At 38.8% G+C, this 19,433-nt stretch overlaps 1 protein-coding gene across 1 annotated transcript in view; it reads right to left on the bottom strand.

Annotated features, from left to right (window-relative positions):
• Adgrg4 (adhesion G protein-coupled receptor G4) overlaps nt 1–19,433 on the bottom strand; it is an 88,895-nt gene that overhangs the window by 17,150 nt on the left and 52,312 nt on the right. The window contains exons 11-17 of the mRNA XM_029534465.1: nt 18,825–18,987; nt 11,044–11,178; nt 6,142–6,261; nt 4,639–4,684; nt 3,262–3,365; nt 1,768–1,889; nt 403–671 (exon numbers count right to left, since the gene is read on the bottom strand). Coding sequence (XP_029390325.1) covers nt 403–671; nt 1,768–1,889; nt 3,262–3,365; nt 4,639–4,684; nt 6,142–6,261; nt 11,044–11,178; nt 18,825–18,987 — 959 coding nt within the window. The remainder of the gene's footprint in view (nt 1–402; nt 672–1,767; nt 1,890–3,261; nt 3,366–4,638; nt 4,685–6,141; nt 6,262–11,043; nt 11,179–18,824; nt 18,988–19,433) is intronic.

Below are 19,433 nucleotides of genomic sequence, written 5' to 3'. Positions count from 1 at the left end.
ATAGGGAACTTTTGGGATAGCATTTGAAATATAAATAAAGAAAATATCTAATAAAAATTAGAGTTTGGATATGCATTTCTCTTCCTGCTTATGTGGTTCTTACATTCAGCTTTTAAACTTTTTTTTCAGCAGTGGATCTTTATTAAAGGATGAGTTCTGCTCCCTTCCCCTCCCTCACTCACAGCCATAAACACAGCAGAATAGTTCACACTAAATGTGGACTCTTTGATAATTTATTTCCCATCCTCTGGAACTTAGAAAAAATATCTTTCTTTGTAAATTAACCAAGAGGGAGGAAGAGGAGGAGGAGGAGGAGGAGGAGGAAACAGACTAAAGGGGACTTAAAATTTTTTAAAGACAGTATTTTCAAAGAAACATCAAGCCCAGTGCTAGAATACTCACCCCAGCCAGCCAGACAAAACTTAAGGATATAATTTGGAATGTATGTGTTGAAGACTTTTACTAAAGCAAAGTACATGTGAACTGCTTCCAGGCCCATCCAAGTCAAAGACACGAGGAGAAAGTAATGGAGTGCCACTGCAGCTGTGATGCATAGTCCTACTTTCTGAAATGATGCCAGCCAGGAATTAACCAGAAAGGCCAGGTTGAGCATCAGTAACGCTGTACATAGGTTGATCAGGATTTTGGAAGGATAATCTTTTCGAAGTTTGCTATAAAACAAACGAACAAACAAACAAATGTTAGGCCAGGCAGGCTCTCTGTTTCAACTTGAGCACTGCCACATCTTATCACATAGATAGTAGAACAAGAGCTGTGCCTTAGCTGTTCCCTTACTGCAGTCTATGAGCCTTACAGTGGCTCTGTCTTCTTGTGAACACTTTTGTCTGTTGGTAAGTTTACATTTTCATCACCCTGGTGGATTCTCAGCCATATAATTATAGGGTTTGGATATTTTGTTTGATTGGTTGTTTGGTTAGATTTTAATTGTTAATACAATTAAATTGGTTGCTTGATTAGTTTTTTTTTGTTGTTCTTGAGAATTTCATGCAGCTCTGCATTGAAATATCATTCTGTCTCCATTTCCTCTCCATGTCCTTCCATACTCCCTCACCTCACCTCCCATCAACCTAATTTAAGCTCAGTTTTAAAAATAATTATGTTTTCAATTAGCATTTCCTGTGATGAGTAATGATGCTGAGGACATTACCCTATGATAATATACTACTAACCATTTGGATGTAAATTAGAGCTGCCCATGGGCAATTTTTTTTCTGTGAAGTGTTCATTCAGTTCTTTGCTTCACTTTTCAACTTTCTGTCTTGCTTTTTAATTTGCATACATGCCCACTTACACACACACACACACACACACACACACACACAGAGAGAGAGAGAGAGAGAGAGACAGAGAGACAGAGAGACAGAGAGACAGAGAGACAGAGAGACAGAGAGACAGAGAGACAGAGAGAGAGAACAAATCTTCGCCAAACCTGTGGTTCCTCTTCCCCTATCTTAATTTTTTTCCCTCTGATGAAAAGGTTCTTGTCTCTAATAAAACTTCAGACATTTCCTTTTATGGTTTCTGTCTTTCTATCAGGGTAGAGAGCTTTTACTTCTAATTGCAAACCTCTCACTTTTAAAATGCTCCAATAACAGTTATTTTGCTTTATTTTTATCTTACCCATTTCAGAATCTAATGATCTAGCCACTTCCTGTTGTGTTATATTCATAAACTTAACAAGGTTTCAATGACAGCACATCATTAGACCAAATTCAAGTCACTCAAAGCTAAGTTGTCGCAACTTACTGGAAAGCTATGTATGTCATCATGGCAATCCCCAGGAAAATGGAGGAGATCCCACATCCTGTATATGTTATAATCACTAATATCCGTTCATTTACTGCATCCACTGTAGACCTGGACAAATCCTAGAATTGCAATACATAGTACTTTATGTAGTTGTCAGAACAAGTTTAGAGTAAAATGCTTCTGGTACATATTCACAATTGGTCCCCAGGGCTTATAGTAATCCTGTTATAGCTCTTATGTTGCCAAATGATGTGGACAGTCATGTGATAGATAAGAGCATATATAGTTTAACCAGGCCTAGTACATCTTCCTGTGGACAGAGCATGGAAAGCCATCAACAAGACTGAAAGTACATTTAGTCCTTCGTTTCATTGTTATTAACATGTTCAGCACTTGAAAATATAACCAAGCTAATGGATATGAATTTGGGATGCAAAGTGAATCCTTATCTGAACTGAGTGTCCCAAAATCTCTACACAGAACATAAAAACAAATGTTCCTTTTCCTTAGACCTTAAATAACTTTTATAAAATTAAGAGATAAAGTGGTCCTTTGTCCAGCATTGTCCCAATCTGAAGACCACAAAAACCTGAAATGGCATGCAAGATTATTTGAATATGTAAGTGCACTGGTTTTGGGAGAAATCCATAGTTTTCATTAGATGCTTATAGTTCTCTGGCTCTTAAAAAGTTAGGACTTTTTTTTTTTAAGCTAGGAAGTACTAATCTATTCTGGAAGTTCTCAACTAAAAGGAATTTAACAGTCCTTAGAGATAGGTTTTAGTTGTCACAAGTGAGGAAGATGCTATTGATATTGACTGGCCAGAGACCTGAACTGCTGCTGAGCAGCTTACAATATGCAGGATTGTTCCCCACGCCATAGAATTATGTGCTCCAAATAGCGATAGTGTTGAGATACAAGAAACACTGATTCTCTCCATTCTATTATTCACACCTCAGAAGAACGATCTAAGTTCCAAGCAAGTAAGAACCCCTCAAACTAGACTGGAAGTTTAATTGCTGGCAGAGCTAGAGTGTGAGCATAGGGCTTTTTGAATCCTGTTGTAAGGTGCTTACTAGTTGGGAGTGAGCCAACAAAATTGTCACAATTTAACCATTACTGATTGACTGCTTTTATATATTAAATAAAATTTGAAGGGGAATATAAAAAATGCTTAAATCAGGTGTAGATGCTCACAGCTATGTACCCAGTACTTGGGATGCTAGGCTAAGAGTACCATGACTTCCAGGCCAGCCTGGGCTACGCACTAACACTGTATAGTACACAGAGCTTCTTCAGCTATCACAATTTTATAAAAAGAAAAATAAACACCTGTTTCACACTGCTCTATTTGGGTAAACATGCTGGAGGAGAGCCTTTTTTCTGCTTGTATAAAATTTCTCCATTATTTAGTTGGCAAGCACATTAATAGCTTAAACCTAATAAAAGTTGTCAAAATTCCATTGAAGAATGATAAAGGAGACAACTCACCATTAAGACTCCAAAGTGGGTGAGGTGGTTACACTGACAGATTGTATAATTTATATTGCTTTCCTTAAGTTTACAGCCTGATGGATTCCATCCACCTAGCCCATCTGCGGGGGACAGAAGGGAATTTCAAAGCAATTTTGCTTTTCTCAGAAATGTTTAATTTTTCATTATATGCACCATCCGAACGTGTGTTATAATTAGCATTGTTTGTTAAGACAGCAAGGTAGAGATACAATTGAACAGCAAAATGCAATTACATTTAATAAACCAAATTGACGTATGTGTCAGAGTGCAGGGTGGTGTGTGTGGGGGGGTGGGCTTCATTGTCACTTGCTTCTGTTTCTTTACGACATGTCTACAGATTAAGGTAGATTCTAATCATGAACAATTGTTCCTGCCACCATGCTGGAGCGACATGTTTTATAAGTAGCCAATAAAAGAAATAGATCTGAAAAATTTGGGAAGACCTAGACCTTTGCAATATAGGCTGCCACTTAGCCAACTTGGGACTGGCATTTATATTAGAAGCAGCCAGTTTCACCCCGAAACTAAGTGGGCTCAAGTGATCGTGTTCTGAAGATCCTTACAGCACGTTAGAGCCTTGTAGATCTTGGGTTATAGAACTGGTTTAGGATGGTAGTACACCAAAAGACTTATCTGAGGACAGGTATCCAAGTCTTAGCAGATGCCACAGATTTCAGATGTTCTAGGCTCACAGCATAGAGAGCCAGGGGCAAAGGGTCTCCCTGGGGTGTTCCAGCAACTGTCATGAATCAACACAGGGATGAACTTTTTAAAGCTGTGGAGGACAGAGCTTGTCACTTTATAGGACTATTTTTCTGACAGATGTGGACAAGCCAGGAGAGGATACATTGTTTCTGTTTGTCAGAAAGAGGTGGTATTCTGTTCCCTGAAGAGCTAAGTAAAGAGTGTTGTCTCTTTTCTCTCTGATTTCTAGATGGGAAAAGTACCCAAGCAGAGCTCCCTAGGTAGAGGAACGTTTCTCACCACTAACCATGGCGTTCCTAGGAGATGCTGGTTGTGTGGGAGAATTCTTTGAGATTTGGTATTAACTATAGAGACTCCAGTAGAGGTAGCAAACCCAAGAAAAACACAGTCAGGAGTAACCACACCCAGCACTTCCAAACAACCTTGCTTTCCCCCAAATTGGGCTATTTTATGATTTCTATAATAACTGTCTTACCAAAAGGAGTTTTCTTAATTTTTATGCCCTAAAAGTCACATAGGGTATCTTGGTCATACAGAATGCTCTGTAGTGCCCTGATTGGACAGCAGCTGACAACAAGCCCTCCCCCCCAACCACTAACTGGGAAAACTATTAGGAGCATGTCAAAGTCGGCTTCTATAAATACTTACTGTTAGTGTCAAAATCCCAAAAGGCACAGTAAACTTGATTATAATTCTGCAAAAAATGAGAATTACAGATAAATACCTTTCTGTGTAAGGTTTACTGGACAAAAACAATACACATAAGTGTTTTCAAGGTTTTTAGCCAGTAGAGCAACAAAGTGAGCATGGATACACACACACACACACACACACTCACATTCACATTCACATTCACATAGGGAGAGACTGGGAGGGGATCATTTATGGTTTGGTTTTAAGTCTAATTCCACTTGGCTCTGGACTGACAAGTAAGAAAACCACATGTCACTGCACGGCAGTGTGGCGTGTGTCATTTAGTAGTTTTGGGATCTGCCAATTCGGACAAGGCCCAGGGGCAAGCTATGGAGAATCAGTGAGAAACTGACATATGTTAGGTGTCCTTTAGAAGGCTTTGGAATTTGGGACTCACAGCTATGACCATCCTTTACAAACACATAACTTAGGTGCTTTCTCATTAAGCCTGTTGAAATTTCTTAAAATTCCCCTAGCTCCTACAGTCTCGGAAAATGATCTGACAGTCACAGTCTCGGTTCAAATTGAGAGATTTTACTTACCTACGTGTTTTATTTTCAATCTGGTTTTAAAATTCCCTCTCCCAGATGTGCTTAGTCCTTCAGTGACTTGGTGTGTGTGTGTGTGTGTGTGTGTGTGTGTGTGTGTGTGTGTGTGTGTGTGAAGGTGGGGGCAGGTTACACCAAGAGAGGGCTCCACCTTCGCAAAGGAGAAGGGGAGGATAGAATGTGGGGAGGATCTGAATAAAGGAATACTGGGAGGAGAGGGGGATGATACTGGGGTATAAAGTGAATAAATAAATTTAATAAAAAGGGAGATATGAAATGAAATAAAACAAATGATAATATTATTATTATTAATAAATAATAAAATAAATAAAATTCCCTCTCCTAATCTCCCTTCTTTTCTCTTTAAGACTAGTGGAAAATAAGTTATACCATATGGTCTCTTAGATAGGGAATGAAGGAAGCTATTAAAACTTCACACAGGACACATATTAACATCAAAGAATGAAATTGCAATTCATTCTTTTACTAAAACTGATCTTGATCATTTAGTAATAAATACCTTATGTTATTCCATATGATATAGTCCTTTGACAATTAACACATGTTTTAATGTTTTCATGGAAAATCAAAGAATATAAATGTTATTTTCAATGAAATTGTATATCTCACTCAAAAATGAATGAATTAAATGGTATTTACTATTACAACTAAGAGATCTATTTATTCTTAGTTTATGTCTTGCTAGTATACCCACTAATCAGGATCCCTTGAGGATATAGCATTTTTTCTAGATAAAAACAATTACAACATGCTTCTACCTCAAATTGGAAAATCATCATGAAGTCTTTGAATTGAATGTTAATTGCTCTTTTTTTTTCACCAGGAAAATCACATTGATGTCCTGAGATCATTTGGTTCCCAAATGAAAATAGATATATTGAAATATTACCCAGTCTCCTTGAATATGCTTTAGAATGATAATCACTGGATCAGCCAAGTTTTGAATAGATGTATTTGAGATGCTTGCACTCACAACATACGTCATTAATTCAGAAGTGATGGTTTTAGCCTGCAGATGAAACACAAAGGTCCTAAATGTCTAATTTCTTATATAACCATGATCAATCTAGAATCAGTGATGCGTTACACAGTTTTGGCATGGAAGTATGGGAGAATCACAATCTAAGGGTGAATTCTCAGAGTCATTCAGATCATCTCTTCACCACACAAAGCTCAATAATAAAAATCAGAACAATTCATTAATTTATCTATCTATCCATCCACTCATCCCTCTACCTGAAACATATCAATTCATCTAACATTGAGTTTGTACCAGCTCTTCAATTCTGCCCTCACAGCATAGCAAAATACAGATTGCACAGCATAACATGGTTCTAACTCTTGACCATCCTTCAAAGAACATCCTTTCTAATAAGGAATCTAAATCCATCATGATTTAGTTACAAACTAATTTTATGGTCTGTACCCCATAGGTAAAGGAAGTATGTTTACAAATATCATTTTTGAAAATATTAATAACTATCTCTACTGTGGAAGACCACACCCTCTAAGGTCAAAGTGTGTATATCCTAGCATGACCTGAACAGCCTAATATACAGCAGATATTTCCTCTTTTGTGATCCAGATATTTGGCTAGGTGATTTCCATGCATACTTGTCAGCCCTCTGACATTATATGGCCTTTTTTCCCCAGCTAAGCTGAGGCTTTTGTAGGCTTCGTACCTATATGTACCAAGACCACACAACCAATGAGTGGCAGGGAAGAGGTGTTTAACAATGTTAATTTAAAGATAACAAACTAAAAGGTATTTGTAGAAATATGAAACTCTCTAATTAACAAGGCCAAAGTTTCAAATGCCAAGACTTCAGAAGGCCAGATCATTGAGTGATTTCCTCCTGCATTGCATGTACAAAACCACAGGCAGAGCTGGAATAAGATGGGAGAGAAATGAAGAAAATTCTCTAGTAATTTTATAAGAAAGTCTGGTATTTCGCTGACATCCCTTGAAGAGCCTACTGTACACTGTTAGACGACTCCACTGAGGAAATAGTGTGTGCTTGAGTAACCATGAATGTGGTCTTGCTCAACTTGGAAGTGTCCGACTTTCTGTCCATGGCCGTTTGTATTCATGCTAAACCATATTGTAGTGGTTAATATTGTCGGCATGACAGGATCTATAATTACATAGGAGATAAACTTCTTTGCATGCCTGGGAAGGAGCATTAGATTGGGTTGGTCTCTGGGTATACCTGTTAGAGATTATCTAGACTAGGTTACTTCAAGCAGAAATCCCACTCTGAAGGTGGGCGGCTTCATTACTTCAACTAGGAGTCTTAGAGTGAATTCTTAAAAAGGAGAAAACTAGCTGAGTACCAGTAGGAGTTTGCTTCTTTGCTCCAGACACTATGTGACAAGCTTTCTCAAGTTCCCCACCATCTGGATTTTTCCAGTAAAGTGGACTGGACTCTCAAACTGTGACCCAAAATCAACCCTGTCTAACTAATTTCCAACAATGAAACAAATAATGGATACACAAATAATAGGTATACACCTCTGATGATGTAGTGTTCCATTCTCATCAGAGTTCCCTGAGGCAGCCTGCTAAGGGTGAACATCAACAAACTATAATGTTGGTAAGGCCTTGCTGACATCCAAAAGACTAAGTGCAGCCCATGCTTCCTGGTTCCTCCAAGATCTTCTCTCTGGGTCATTGGTGACGTAAGGAAGGATGGTAGACTAGATGACCTGTAGATGAGATGACCTGTAGCTATCCTCTCAATCTGACCTAAGATAAGCAGCTTTCTGCAGTGGGAAGGCCAAAAGGAAATAGTCACAATGACTAAGGACCTAACTAACCTCTTCTCTCAATTCATGCTTCTTGCCTACATCACGATGAGCATGGGGGAAAGGGAAAATCCCGTCTCACTCCTCTGGACTCAAGGTGTTCTGTTTTTTCAACTTTTGCCTCTGAACATTTACAGAGATGTTCCCTCTGTATCGGCTCTATTACCTCTTCATTTCATTCTATAGCCCCTTCACACTGGAGTTCTCCCCTAACTCAGGCAGCCTCTGTTCTTCCTTCATCTGCAGTCCCAGAGGCCCTATGGCACAGTGGGCTTGCTTAGTGCCTTTGCTCCTCCCTAAGTGTGTAGCTAGTGGAAGAAAGGAGGAGGCACAAGATGTTCAAGAGTGGTGTATTATCAACAGTTTCTAAGGTAAGGTGTTGTAATGACTGTCAAGATATTGATCAAAAGATGTTAGCGGAAGCTGTGTAAAACTAAGGCTATGGGGCCTGGGCACGGAAAAGAAAGGTAGTTACAGGGTAGTGTGTCTTCAATCATGTACTCCTCAGCCACCCTAGCCCCATGTACCTCTTCTAGTGCTGGAACTTTCTGCTTCCTCTTCTCTCCTAATTCACTGTGTTTTCTATGAGGGCGGGCCCAGGTCTTTCTTACATAGCACTATAGCCCCAGTACCCAGTACCAGCACCATGGAAGATACAGAGTAGGAACTAAATGACTATTAGCTGAATAAATAGATGATTGGGTGAATAAACGAATGAATTGTGTCACCTTCAGCAAAGTGCCTTCCCCTCTCTGGGTCTTGGTGACCTCACTGGCACAATAAAGATATGGGACACTGTGAGTTACGAGGGCCCTTCTAGCTAGGAATTTGATGCATAACTGGATCTAACTCATCTTCATCTGGCACTATGACGTGTGTAGGCTAATTATTGCAAAGGTTTTTAGTCTATTTCAATGGAAGGTGCTAGAGAATCAAAATTACTTATTAAGTGTAAAATCTATGCAAAGCAAGTTTATCTCTTATTCTGAGAGACAAGCACAACCCCCTGAAAGAAGGAAGAAAATTAAGACTGAAAAATAATGGCATCTCTGATGATGCAAAGCAGTGACGAGAATATCAAAAGGTTGAGAGAGCTATGAAACACATTTTAAATCATTATTACAAAATTTTGTCCACTAATTTTTTCCAGGGCGCAGAGAATAGAGAATGGACTTATTAATTCTGGGGAGGCATCCTGGGTAGAAATTGAACTAAACCTACTGAATCAAATAGAATTTAGCCAGAGAGAAGACTGACCAAAGAATGCTAGAGAAACAGAATACTTTGCAAACATGTTTGGTGGTAGTGTGGTCCACTTAAATTGGTAGAAGCTGAAAGCATCTGTTATATTTTTATTGGCCTACAGCTCCTGTCTCCTGAGTTCTGGGATTAATTTATAGCGTATACTATCAGATAGTATATTATCCCCCAACTCAAAATCTGTGATTATTTGACCACTAGGAATTCATTTATGTGGATAATTCCTTACAAATGCAAACACACCTAGGCAAATTAATGCATTACCTTCAAATACAAGGACTTTGTGGTTGAGGAGTTGGTTCAGTGATTAATTTCTTTCTGCTCACACAAAGGACCATTATTTGGTTCCCCAGGACCCATGTAAAAAGCCAGGTAGGGGTGGTGTCCCAACTTTAAGTCTTTCCATGTAAGGCAGAAACATGGGATCCCCAGACTAGACTTATTGGCAAGTTCTGGGTTTTTGACTAAGAGACCTTGCCTTAATGAATATAATGGAAGAATAATCGAGGATGATTCTTGACATCAACCTTGGGCTTCCATATGCATACATACACCTGTGAATCTGTAGCTTCCATATGTGCGTGTGCATGTGTGTTTGATATATAAACATGCATGAGTGTACACTTACATGTGCATGAACACACACACACACACAAATGGGAAAGGAAAAAAAAAGAAAGAAAAAACAAACTCAGAACTTTGGTGTTTGTTAGATGAGTGAATCTGATTCATAACTATGCCACTGCATCATCGTGTGACCTTAGGCAAAACTATTAAATTTTGCTGAGACTCAGTTTCCCATGAGAAGCAGACATAGTGGTAGGTGAACATAGTAACAACTAAACTAGGCATGGTGGCGCATGTCTTTAATCCCAGAATTCAGGACCCAGAAACTATACGATCTCTACCATTTTGTTCTATATAGCAAGTACTAGGCTAGCCAGTTCTTTTTGACCTTGTCTGAAAAAAAATAGTACTCACTGTTCTGCACTTCATGCAAATTCTGGTTGCTGTCATCTCAACTGTAAAGTGAGATAGAGTGGTCGTAGGCAGAGTTCCTTCCCCATCATAACATCAGAAATGCAAACATTTACTCAGTGCTTAGGATATGCCAGGCAATCCCAGGAACGTGTTATTTGTATTAACTCCTTCAGTCCTTCAATTGGCCTGTAAGGTCTGATTCTTAGACTATTTCACATTGAAAAAAAAAACTATGGCAGATGGACGCTGAATCATACAAACTGTGATTTTCGCCAGAAATCACACAAGTAGAAGACAGCAATGTCAGCCTCAGATCCTAGCAGCTGGTCCCCTAGATCATACCTCATCACATTTTGTTGCCTCTAGTTTAAGGTGAGGTTTAGAGCACTCAGAGCTAGAAGCTGGGAAGGATAGAGGGGGTGGGGAAGATTAATAAGCTGAAAGGCCATCTCATCAGGAGAACATGCTGTTCTTTTCTGGCTTTGAAACATCTTAGGGCCTCTTTGGTCACCAGATAACCCTTAAGGTCCCATCCAAAGCTTTGGAGCTGTGAAAATTACTAAGTGTTAAACATAATTAAAGTAAAGGTTGATTCCTGTGGAGGGCCAGGGGTTGTGCTAAAAGACTTGTGGAATCAATCAGAGCATATTCTAAAATAAACAGAACATCATGAAAGTAGCAGGAATTCATAATTATGGTGAGTCACCATGTCAGTTCATGACAGTTACCAGAGGCACGAACTTACCTTAAAGAGTGAGGTTTGGCCAAAAAAATTAAACAAGATGGTTTGCAAGCCATCAAGAGGAACTTTTTCCCTCAATGACTTAGGCAAATAGATGGAAGCCAAAGCCCTCCTTAGAGGGATATCACCGAGGAAAATCTGCCAAGAAAAATCAGGAAAGGAAAACTGGAGTCTTCACCCATCATAGTCACATCCTCTCCTCCTCCATCCCAACCAGTTTAGAGTTCCCACAGAGGACTAAAGCTGGGAGTGGTAGCCTGTTTCCATAGGCTATGACACACACACACACACACACACACACACACACACACACACACACACACACACATACTTTTCCTTTCAAGGTTTTCGTCCTTTAACCTAAGTCTGCATATGTAATAACAGAGGTGAAAAGGAGAATAACAAATTATGTAGTCTGTCCCAGTACTGAGAAATAAAGTTAGCTGAAACATCAGACTGCCTTTCCCCTTATAGTTCTGAAAGCAGAAACAACAAAAAGAAGAAACCATGCAGTTGCATTAGGCAGTTGCCTCACAGTACATTGATCAATGCTCTCACTAAATGTGAGCCTGGAAAGGGAGGCATTAGGCTTTAGAATTCTGTTAGAAATTCATAGTTAGACAGATATTCTAGTTTCATTGGTAATAAATAGTATTTTGTATATTCTAGGATATTTTTTAGATGAAAATGTGCTTTATTAAAAACTACACTCACTGGGAACACAATCACAAACCTGGATCTCCCAGGTTTCAAGAAGCAGTACATGGCCACCTTTAAATGCATCCCCTTATTTAATATTATTGCCAAGCTTGAGATGTGTGTTGAGGTAGGATATTAGGAAATAAAGGCTCAGAGAAGTTACAAGTCCTATCCAGAGGTCATAAATCAAGGAAGTAACTGAACAAAAATATGTGATTTAGGCCTGAAATTTTCCTATTATCCATGATGATGCTCAATGAGATATTACCTAGTTGAATGTAGTGTGTGTGTGTGTGTGTGTGTGTGTGTGTGTGTGTGTGTGTGTATCAGTGTATAATATTTATGGGATGACTTCTCAAACTTAAAACCCATATGGACTTTCTACCACAGATGACCCATGTTCAGTCAATTGATGACCTCAGAGGTCACAATTTAGTTTCAGCATATTGGTAATTTGGTACCAAGAATGTGACAAGGGTTGATGGGCTGTTTATCTGCTGATGCTTATAATGGATACTCCATATGTAAACAGAGAGGTCAACACCTGCTTCTACTATAGCTAAAAGGCTCTTAATGGATGAGGAGTTTCCTGCACCTAACGGCTATATAAACTAAGAGTCATTTGAAAGCCCAGGAAAATGAACACTAGCAGAGAGATTCCAGAGCAGAGTGAGCATCGGGGAAAAGGTAAAAGCACCAGGTGAACTACCTATCTCCGCAGTTCTGCTGATGCTTGACTGAAACTACTATGGCTTTGAAGGGAATCTTAAAACTGCTGCTAGGAAAGTCTACTTATTCCTGTTGTGAAGAATCAGAAGCAAAAGGTCAAGAGAACCACAGCCACTGGAAGGACAGGATGGAGAACATCTGGAACAAAGAGACCTAAACTCTGCATAGAGTCTCTGAGTCATATATGCGTAGGACAAATGCCAAATAAAAATCAAGGAACTCAACTGATATTTGAACTGCCACCCAAGATGTGAAGTTCACTTTTGATTCCAGACAACTTCATTGCCCATTATAGCCAAATCCATAGCTTTCAGAGAAATATATTAGAAATGAATTTCCACATAAGAAAATTCAGAATCTATGTAATCACAATGGTATAGAATCAAAACGTAATCCAATAGATGAAGAAACAATGCATGTGACCCATAGACAACTACAGAGACAAGCAATGAAGAACCATCTGGAGAGGACACAAGCACTAAAATTATTATATTGTGATTTTAAAGCCTCAAGTACAGCTGTGCTTAAAATTAATGCAAAGAGAAAGAAAAATACTACATAAACCACAAAACAAAGCATAAGGAGGAGGAGGAAAAGAGAAACTGAGAATAAATGTTGGAAATTTTCGGTTGTGCTAGATGAGTTCAACAGTTATATGACAATAACAAATACCACTGAATTTTAAGTGAATAGAAATCATCCCACCAGAAAACAGATAATAAAATAATGAAAATAGGAAAAGAATCTCAAGGACTTTTGAAGTAGTATTAAAATGTCACACATACATGAAATTGCAGTCTCAGATGGACAGGTAACATGGTGAAGAAACAAGATTCGAAGAAATAATAAATTATAAATTCAAGAAATGCAGAAAATCCCAACACAATGAAAACAAAGAAAAACACGTGAAGGCACATTGGTAAACTGCAGAAAAATCAAAGGCAAATATTAAAAGTCAATGGGTACAAATGATATATTCCACATCTCATACAGAGAAGCAAAAACTTAAGTGCTACTGATTTATCGCTAGAAAAAAAAAAAAACGGTTAAGAGCAGAAGACAGTGACGTTTCTGAATCTCAAGGGAACCGATGCTAGATGAAGTCTGCTCTTCAGAGAGGAAGAGAAGAAGCAACCTAGTAAGTGCCCAGGTAATGTTAAACAACAAAGAAAAACGAAACACCAACAACTTACTCTCAATTTCTTTAGCACAGTTGCATACACCTTTAATCCCAGCACTTGGGAGGCAGAGGAGGCACATGCCTATTAGCTTGAGGCCAACCTGGTTCACATAGTGAATTCCAGGGCAACCAGGGCTGTATAACGAGACACTGTCTCAAAAACTCAAACAAAGAAATAAATAAGTGATTATAAAATTCTCTTGTGTGATATATAGTCTTCCTTGGTTAAAAAAAAACCCATATATAAAAATTAGGGAATAGAGAACAGGGAGTATAAGTAGGTATTTATGGTCTTAAAGCTCTATGGCTTATTTGGTGAGGAGGGGCAGCCAACATGACCTCAAGTAGACTGTGAAAATATTAAGAATTATATTTTAATCGAGAGCAAGCATTAAGAAAATTGTATTAGATATGTGTGTGCTGGGTTTTTTGTTAATTTGACACACTAAAGTCATCTGAGAGGAAAAACCTCCACTAAGAAAATGTCACCATAAAACCCGGTTGGAGACAGGCTCCTAAGGCGTTTTCTTTTGTTGTTGTTCTTGTTCTTCTTGGGTTTTTTTTTTTTTTTTAGTTTGGGTTTGTTGAGACAGGGTTTCTCAGTGTAGCTCTGGCTGTCCTGGAACTCTCTGTAGACCACGTTGGCCTCAGACTCAGAGATTCCACTGCCTCTGCCTACAGAAATTCTCCATGTAGCACTGACTGCTCTGGAACTCACTCTGTGTTGACCAGGCTAGCCTTGAACTCAGAGATTCACTTGCCTCTGACTCCTCAGTGCTGGGATTAAAGGGGTGTGCCACCACCATAGTTATTGATGGGAGAGTGCCCAGCCCATTGTGGATAGGGCAGGGGTCCTCTGTTATATAAGAAAGCAGGCTGAGCAAGCCACAGGGAGCAAGCCAGTAAGCAGCACTCTTCTATGGCCTCTGCATCAGCTTCTGTCTCCAGGTTCCCGCCCTGTTGGAGTTTCTGTCCTGATTTCCTTTGATGATGAACACTGCTACAGAAGTGTAAGATAAATAAACTCCTTTCTCCCCAACTTGCTTTTGGTCATGGTGTTTAATCGCAGAAATAGAAACCCTAAGACAATGTGATTAAAAGGAGAAATGCTGATGGTAGAAATGTAACATAGTTCAGCCACTATGGAAATCAGTGTGGAGTTCCATCAGAAACCAAATAGTACAGCCCCTGAGTATACATCCAAAAGAATCAGGGTCAGATGCAAGGCTGATACCTGTATTCCTATGTGTATTTTTATACTGTTCATAACAGCTAAGATATTGAATTAGCCAAGGTGACTAGACATAAAAATGGATTTAAATTGCAGTTATACATGCGCAATAAAATCTTATTCAGTCATGAAGGAGTATGAAATATGCCCCAGGAAATGAGTATAATGAGATTGTCATATTAATCAAAATAAGGCAGATTCAGAAAAAAAATGCTAAATTTTAAAAGGCTTGAAAGTATAAAGGAGACCGTCTAAAGGAATGAGGGACCAATAGAAGGGGCAACAGGAGCAGAAGGCAGGGGTAAATGTGATCAAAATCCATTGCATGAAAGTATCATAAAAGCAATAAATTATTTTGTAAACTATTTGCTTATTTAAAATATATAAAGAATAAACATTATTAATAATATTCAAGCAGATATAAAATTCATATAGAATTAGAAAAGACTTAGAGTAGCAATCTTCCCAAAAAAGGAGGGGTGAAGGGCTCATACTATCTAATGTTCACACAGCAGGTAGCAAGACAATGAAAAGAAGGGTCACAAGGATCTAGCCTTAAAAACAGCAAGCTTCAGGTTCAGTGAGAGACTTGTCTCAAGGGGATAAGGCAGAGAATGATGGATCAGGAAGTTTGTCATCTTCCTCTGGCCTGTGCACATTTATACACTTATGCACATACATATAGCACACATATATTGAGTATAGGTTCCAAAAGAAAGTAGCAATAACACAAAGATTTATTTAAAAATAAGTGTAACAATACAGAAAGTCAAAAATAAATTTACTTCCCCAACTCTTCTTTTTAAAAAAAAAAAAAAGATTTATTGATATATGCATTAGTACACTGTAGCTGTCTTCAGACACACCAGAAAAGGGTATCAGATCCCATTACAGACATTTGTGAGCTACCACTTGGTTGCTGGGAATTGAACTCAGGACCTCTGGAAGAGCAGCAGCCAGTGCTCTTTTTTTCTGCATTTTTATTAGATATTTTCTTTATTTACATTTCAAATGCTATCCTGAAATTTCCCTATACCCTCGCCCTGCCCTGCTCCCCTACCCACCCACTCCCACTTCTTGGCCTAGCATTCCCCTGTGCTGGGTCATATAAAGTTTACAAGACCAAGGGGCCTCTCTTCCCACTGATGGCCGATTAGGTCATCTTCTGCTACATATGCAGCTAGAGACATGAGCTCTGGGGGTGCTGGTTAGTTCATATTGTTGTTCCACCTATAGGGTTGCAGCCCCTTTCAGTTCCTTGAGTTCTTTCTCTAGCTCCTCCATTGGGAACCCTGTGTTCCACCCTATAGATGACTGTGAACATCCACTTCTGTATTTGTCATGCACTGGCATAGCCTCACAGGAGACATCTATATCAGGGTCCTTTCAGCAAAATCTTGCTGGCATATGCAATAGTGTCTAGGTTTGGTGGCTGATTATGGGATGGATCCCAGGATGGGGTAGTCTCTGGATGGTCCATCCTTTCATCTTATCTCTAAACTTTGTCAGTGCTCTTAACCACTGAGCCATCTCCCCAGCCCTTCCCCAACTCTTCTTTTGAGAATCTCATGTATGAATACTATATTTATATTATTTCTCCTCTTCCTTCTTCCAACTCCTCCTAGGTTTCTTCTGCTCCTTTTCAATTTTATGACCCCTTGCTCTTAAATTATTGTTACATATCTAGAGAGAGGTAGGTATATAGACATTTATAAATACAGCCTGCTGAGTACACATCTGTGTCCAGAGCTGATGTCTTGGGATTGGACTGCCTAGCAGAGGCTCATCTCTGGAGAAGACTGATTCTCCACCTCTCAACAACCATTGGATTATTTCCTTCTCTTCACTAAGGGCCAAGGCTTTATGAGATCCTCCTATTTATCTTTTAAAAATGTATTGTGACTTTTTTTTTTTTTGTCAAAGGTAACAAAGAACACCAGTGGGAAAGGGAAAGTTCCCAGTAAGTGGTATTGTTTTAAAAACTAAATATTCATATGCAACAAAATGATTTCATACCGTGTAAGAAAATTAGCTCACTGGGGAATCTTCTTCTTAAGTATAAAAGTTAAAACCAAAGAGTTTTTCAAAGAAAGCATAAAAAATGCTTTTATGACTGCCCTATACCAAAGATTTTTTTCACCAGACAAATCATATATGGTTACTAGCAAGGTAAAAGAACTACAAATTAGATTTCAGAAAAAAATTCTAAACATATGCTTATGAAAAGACCCCACTGAGAAAATGATAGGGAAGTTACCGAAAGGAACTACAAGGCAATTAAAATACGAACGAAAGATTGACAGCTAAGTCAACAAAGAAGTTCTGGGAGCAATCAAGATGAAAATGAAAGCTTCCTGCCCATCATTAGCCACGGGAGACTAGAACGTGGCATTTTCTTACCAGTGTATGGACATACCCTATGAGCCAGCTACTCAGTTTCTAACTTTGTGCCTAAGGCTCTTGAAAACATGTCTGCACAAAGATTTTTATGCAAATATTCATAGGAGTGCTATTTGTAATATCTACAAGCTGGAACAAACAAATAAACAGGAATGGTAGGATAAATTAAAAGGACATGGTATGTTTATTCAATCAAATATTATTCAACAATTTAAAATATGGAAAGCAAAACGATGAATTTCAAAACAATGTAAGATATAAAAGAAGACTTCTAGCACAGAATCATGTACAAATCACATGATTTTATTTGGAGGAATCAGTTCTTTTTGTAGAACATGATTTTAATATTTTCAACTGTTAATATTCAACAAACAGCACAATTATTTTAAGATATATTTCATTGTTATGTCTCCCTTTTTATTTCTTATTTTATTAATTTGGATACTGTCTCTGTGCTATCTGGCTAGTCTGGCTAAGGGTTTAATCTATCTTGTTGATTTTCTCAAAGATTCAGCTCCTGGTTTTGTTGGTTCTTTGTATAGTTCTTTTTGTTTCTATTTGGTTTGATTATTTCCTGCCACCTACTCCTCTTGGGTGTATTTGCTTCTTTTTGTTCTAGAGCTTTCAGGTGTGCTGTCAAGCTGCTAGTGTAAGCTCTCTTCAGTTTCTTTTTGGAGGCACTTAGAGCTATGAGTTTTCTGGAGGAATCAGTTCTAGAGCAGGAACAAATTACGGAAGAAAAAAGTCAGGGTGTTGGTGGCCCCTGGAGGCAACAGCTTTAGGGACTGACTGGGAAAAGGGGGGTCTTTCAGGAGCAATGGTAATAGTCTATATCTTGATAGGGTTTGTGTAATGTGGACATATACCTTAGCTAAATTCAGAAACCTTGGACTTAGGATTTGTATACTTTCCCACATATAAATTTACAATTTTAAGGTATAAAACAAAATCTACTCCCTCAGAGTGCTTTGAAGTTGCATATGACCTGCCAGAGGTGAACTTCTCTTAGACAGTCGAAAGGGTTGAGACTTTTATGATTGATACATGATGGTTGCATTTATCTATGGAGTACAGTGGGATAAATCAGGGTAATTAGCATCCACATCACATCAAACATTTGACATTTGCTTCTGTCACCTAAGCTGAACCCAGACTTTAAAATACGGGCAGACATAGATCTGAATTCCAGTTTAGCTATTAGGTTGTGTCCTTGGGCATATCCCTTGACTTTTCTGTTACCTATGTCTTCCAACAATATTCAGTAGCATAACATCCAACATAAAATAAATTATCCCATATAGTAGCCTATAGTCACCTATTTTGGATGATTTACAGTGTCAGAATCAATTGTGACATCACTGCACACCACACAGACAGCTGTACAGCCTACCAAGGGTTCTTCCCTGGGGTCTCTATACTTTCCTAATATTTCCATTCAGATTAAAAGCTTCCAAGGGTGCACTTTTTCCTCTCCAAGAACTTCATGGGTGAAGATCTAGGACAGCATTTGGTTGCCTGGCTTTCAGTTTACCGTGTTGCACTTACCTGGGGGGCTGTGACTTCTTCAGAGGATTGGATGCTGAAGGCCATACCTTCAAACTTGTGATCTACCCGCAGCACAGCCAAAGCCAGCTTAGGTACAGTAACATTTGCTGTTCTCCCTGCAAATTCTATCTTGTGACCAGCACGCTCGATTATCCTCAGAATCCTGAAAAGAATCACAGGCAAAGCTCACTTTTTCTGCCTTGTTGGTAAAACTCATCCTCCCTACAAGACATCCTCACTGCGAAACTTGACTGTGATTTCACTGTCATTGATGTTGTTTGGGTTTGGGTCCCAACAAATGGAGGTTTACATCTTAGTAAACAAAATGGCCCCCTCAAGCTGCACTTCCCTTGAAAAAAAAAAAAAAAGTCCGAGGTAGTACCCGCAAGCATCCAGATGAAATTATCTTTTTATAAAGTCAGATCCATTGCGGCTTCATTTGTCTGAGAAGTTTGGATTTTATTAAACCTATAAAGGAATGCCACCAAGTGGTCTGAAAACCATGGTGTGATCTGATGTGTGCATGGAAACAGATCTCTGACTGCTGTGTAGAAAATGGACCACAGAGGAGCAGCAGTGCAAGCAGAAGGCTAGGATCGGAGGCTCAAG

Source organism: Mus pahari, chromosome X, assembly GCF_900095145.1.
Source record: "Mus pahari chromosome X, PAHARI_EIJ_v1.1, whole genome shotgun sequence".
NCBI classification, from domain to species: domain Eukaryota; kingdom Metazoa; phylum Chordata; class Mammalia; order Rodentia; family Muridae; genus Mus; species Mus pahari.
This window is presented reverse-complemented; position numbering and strand designations above follow the sequence as displayed.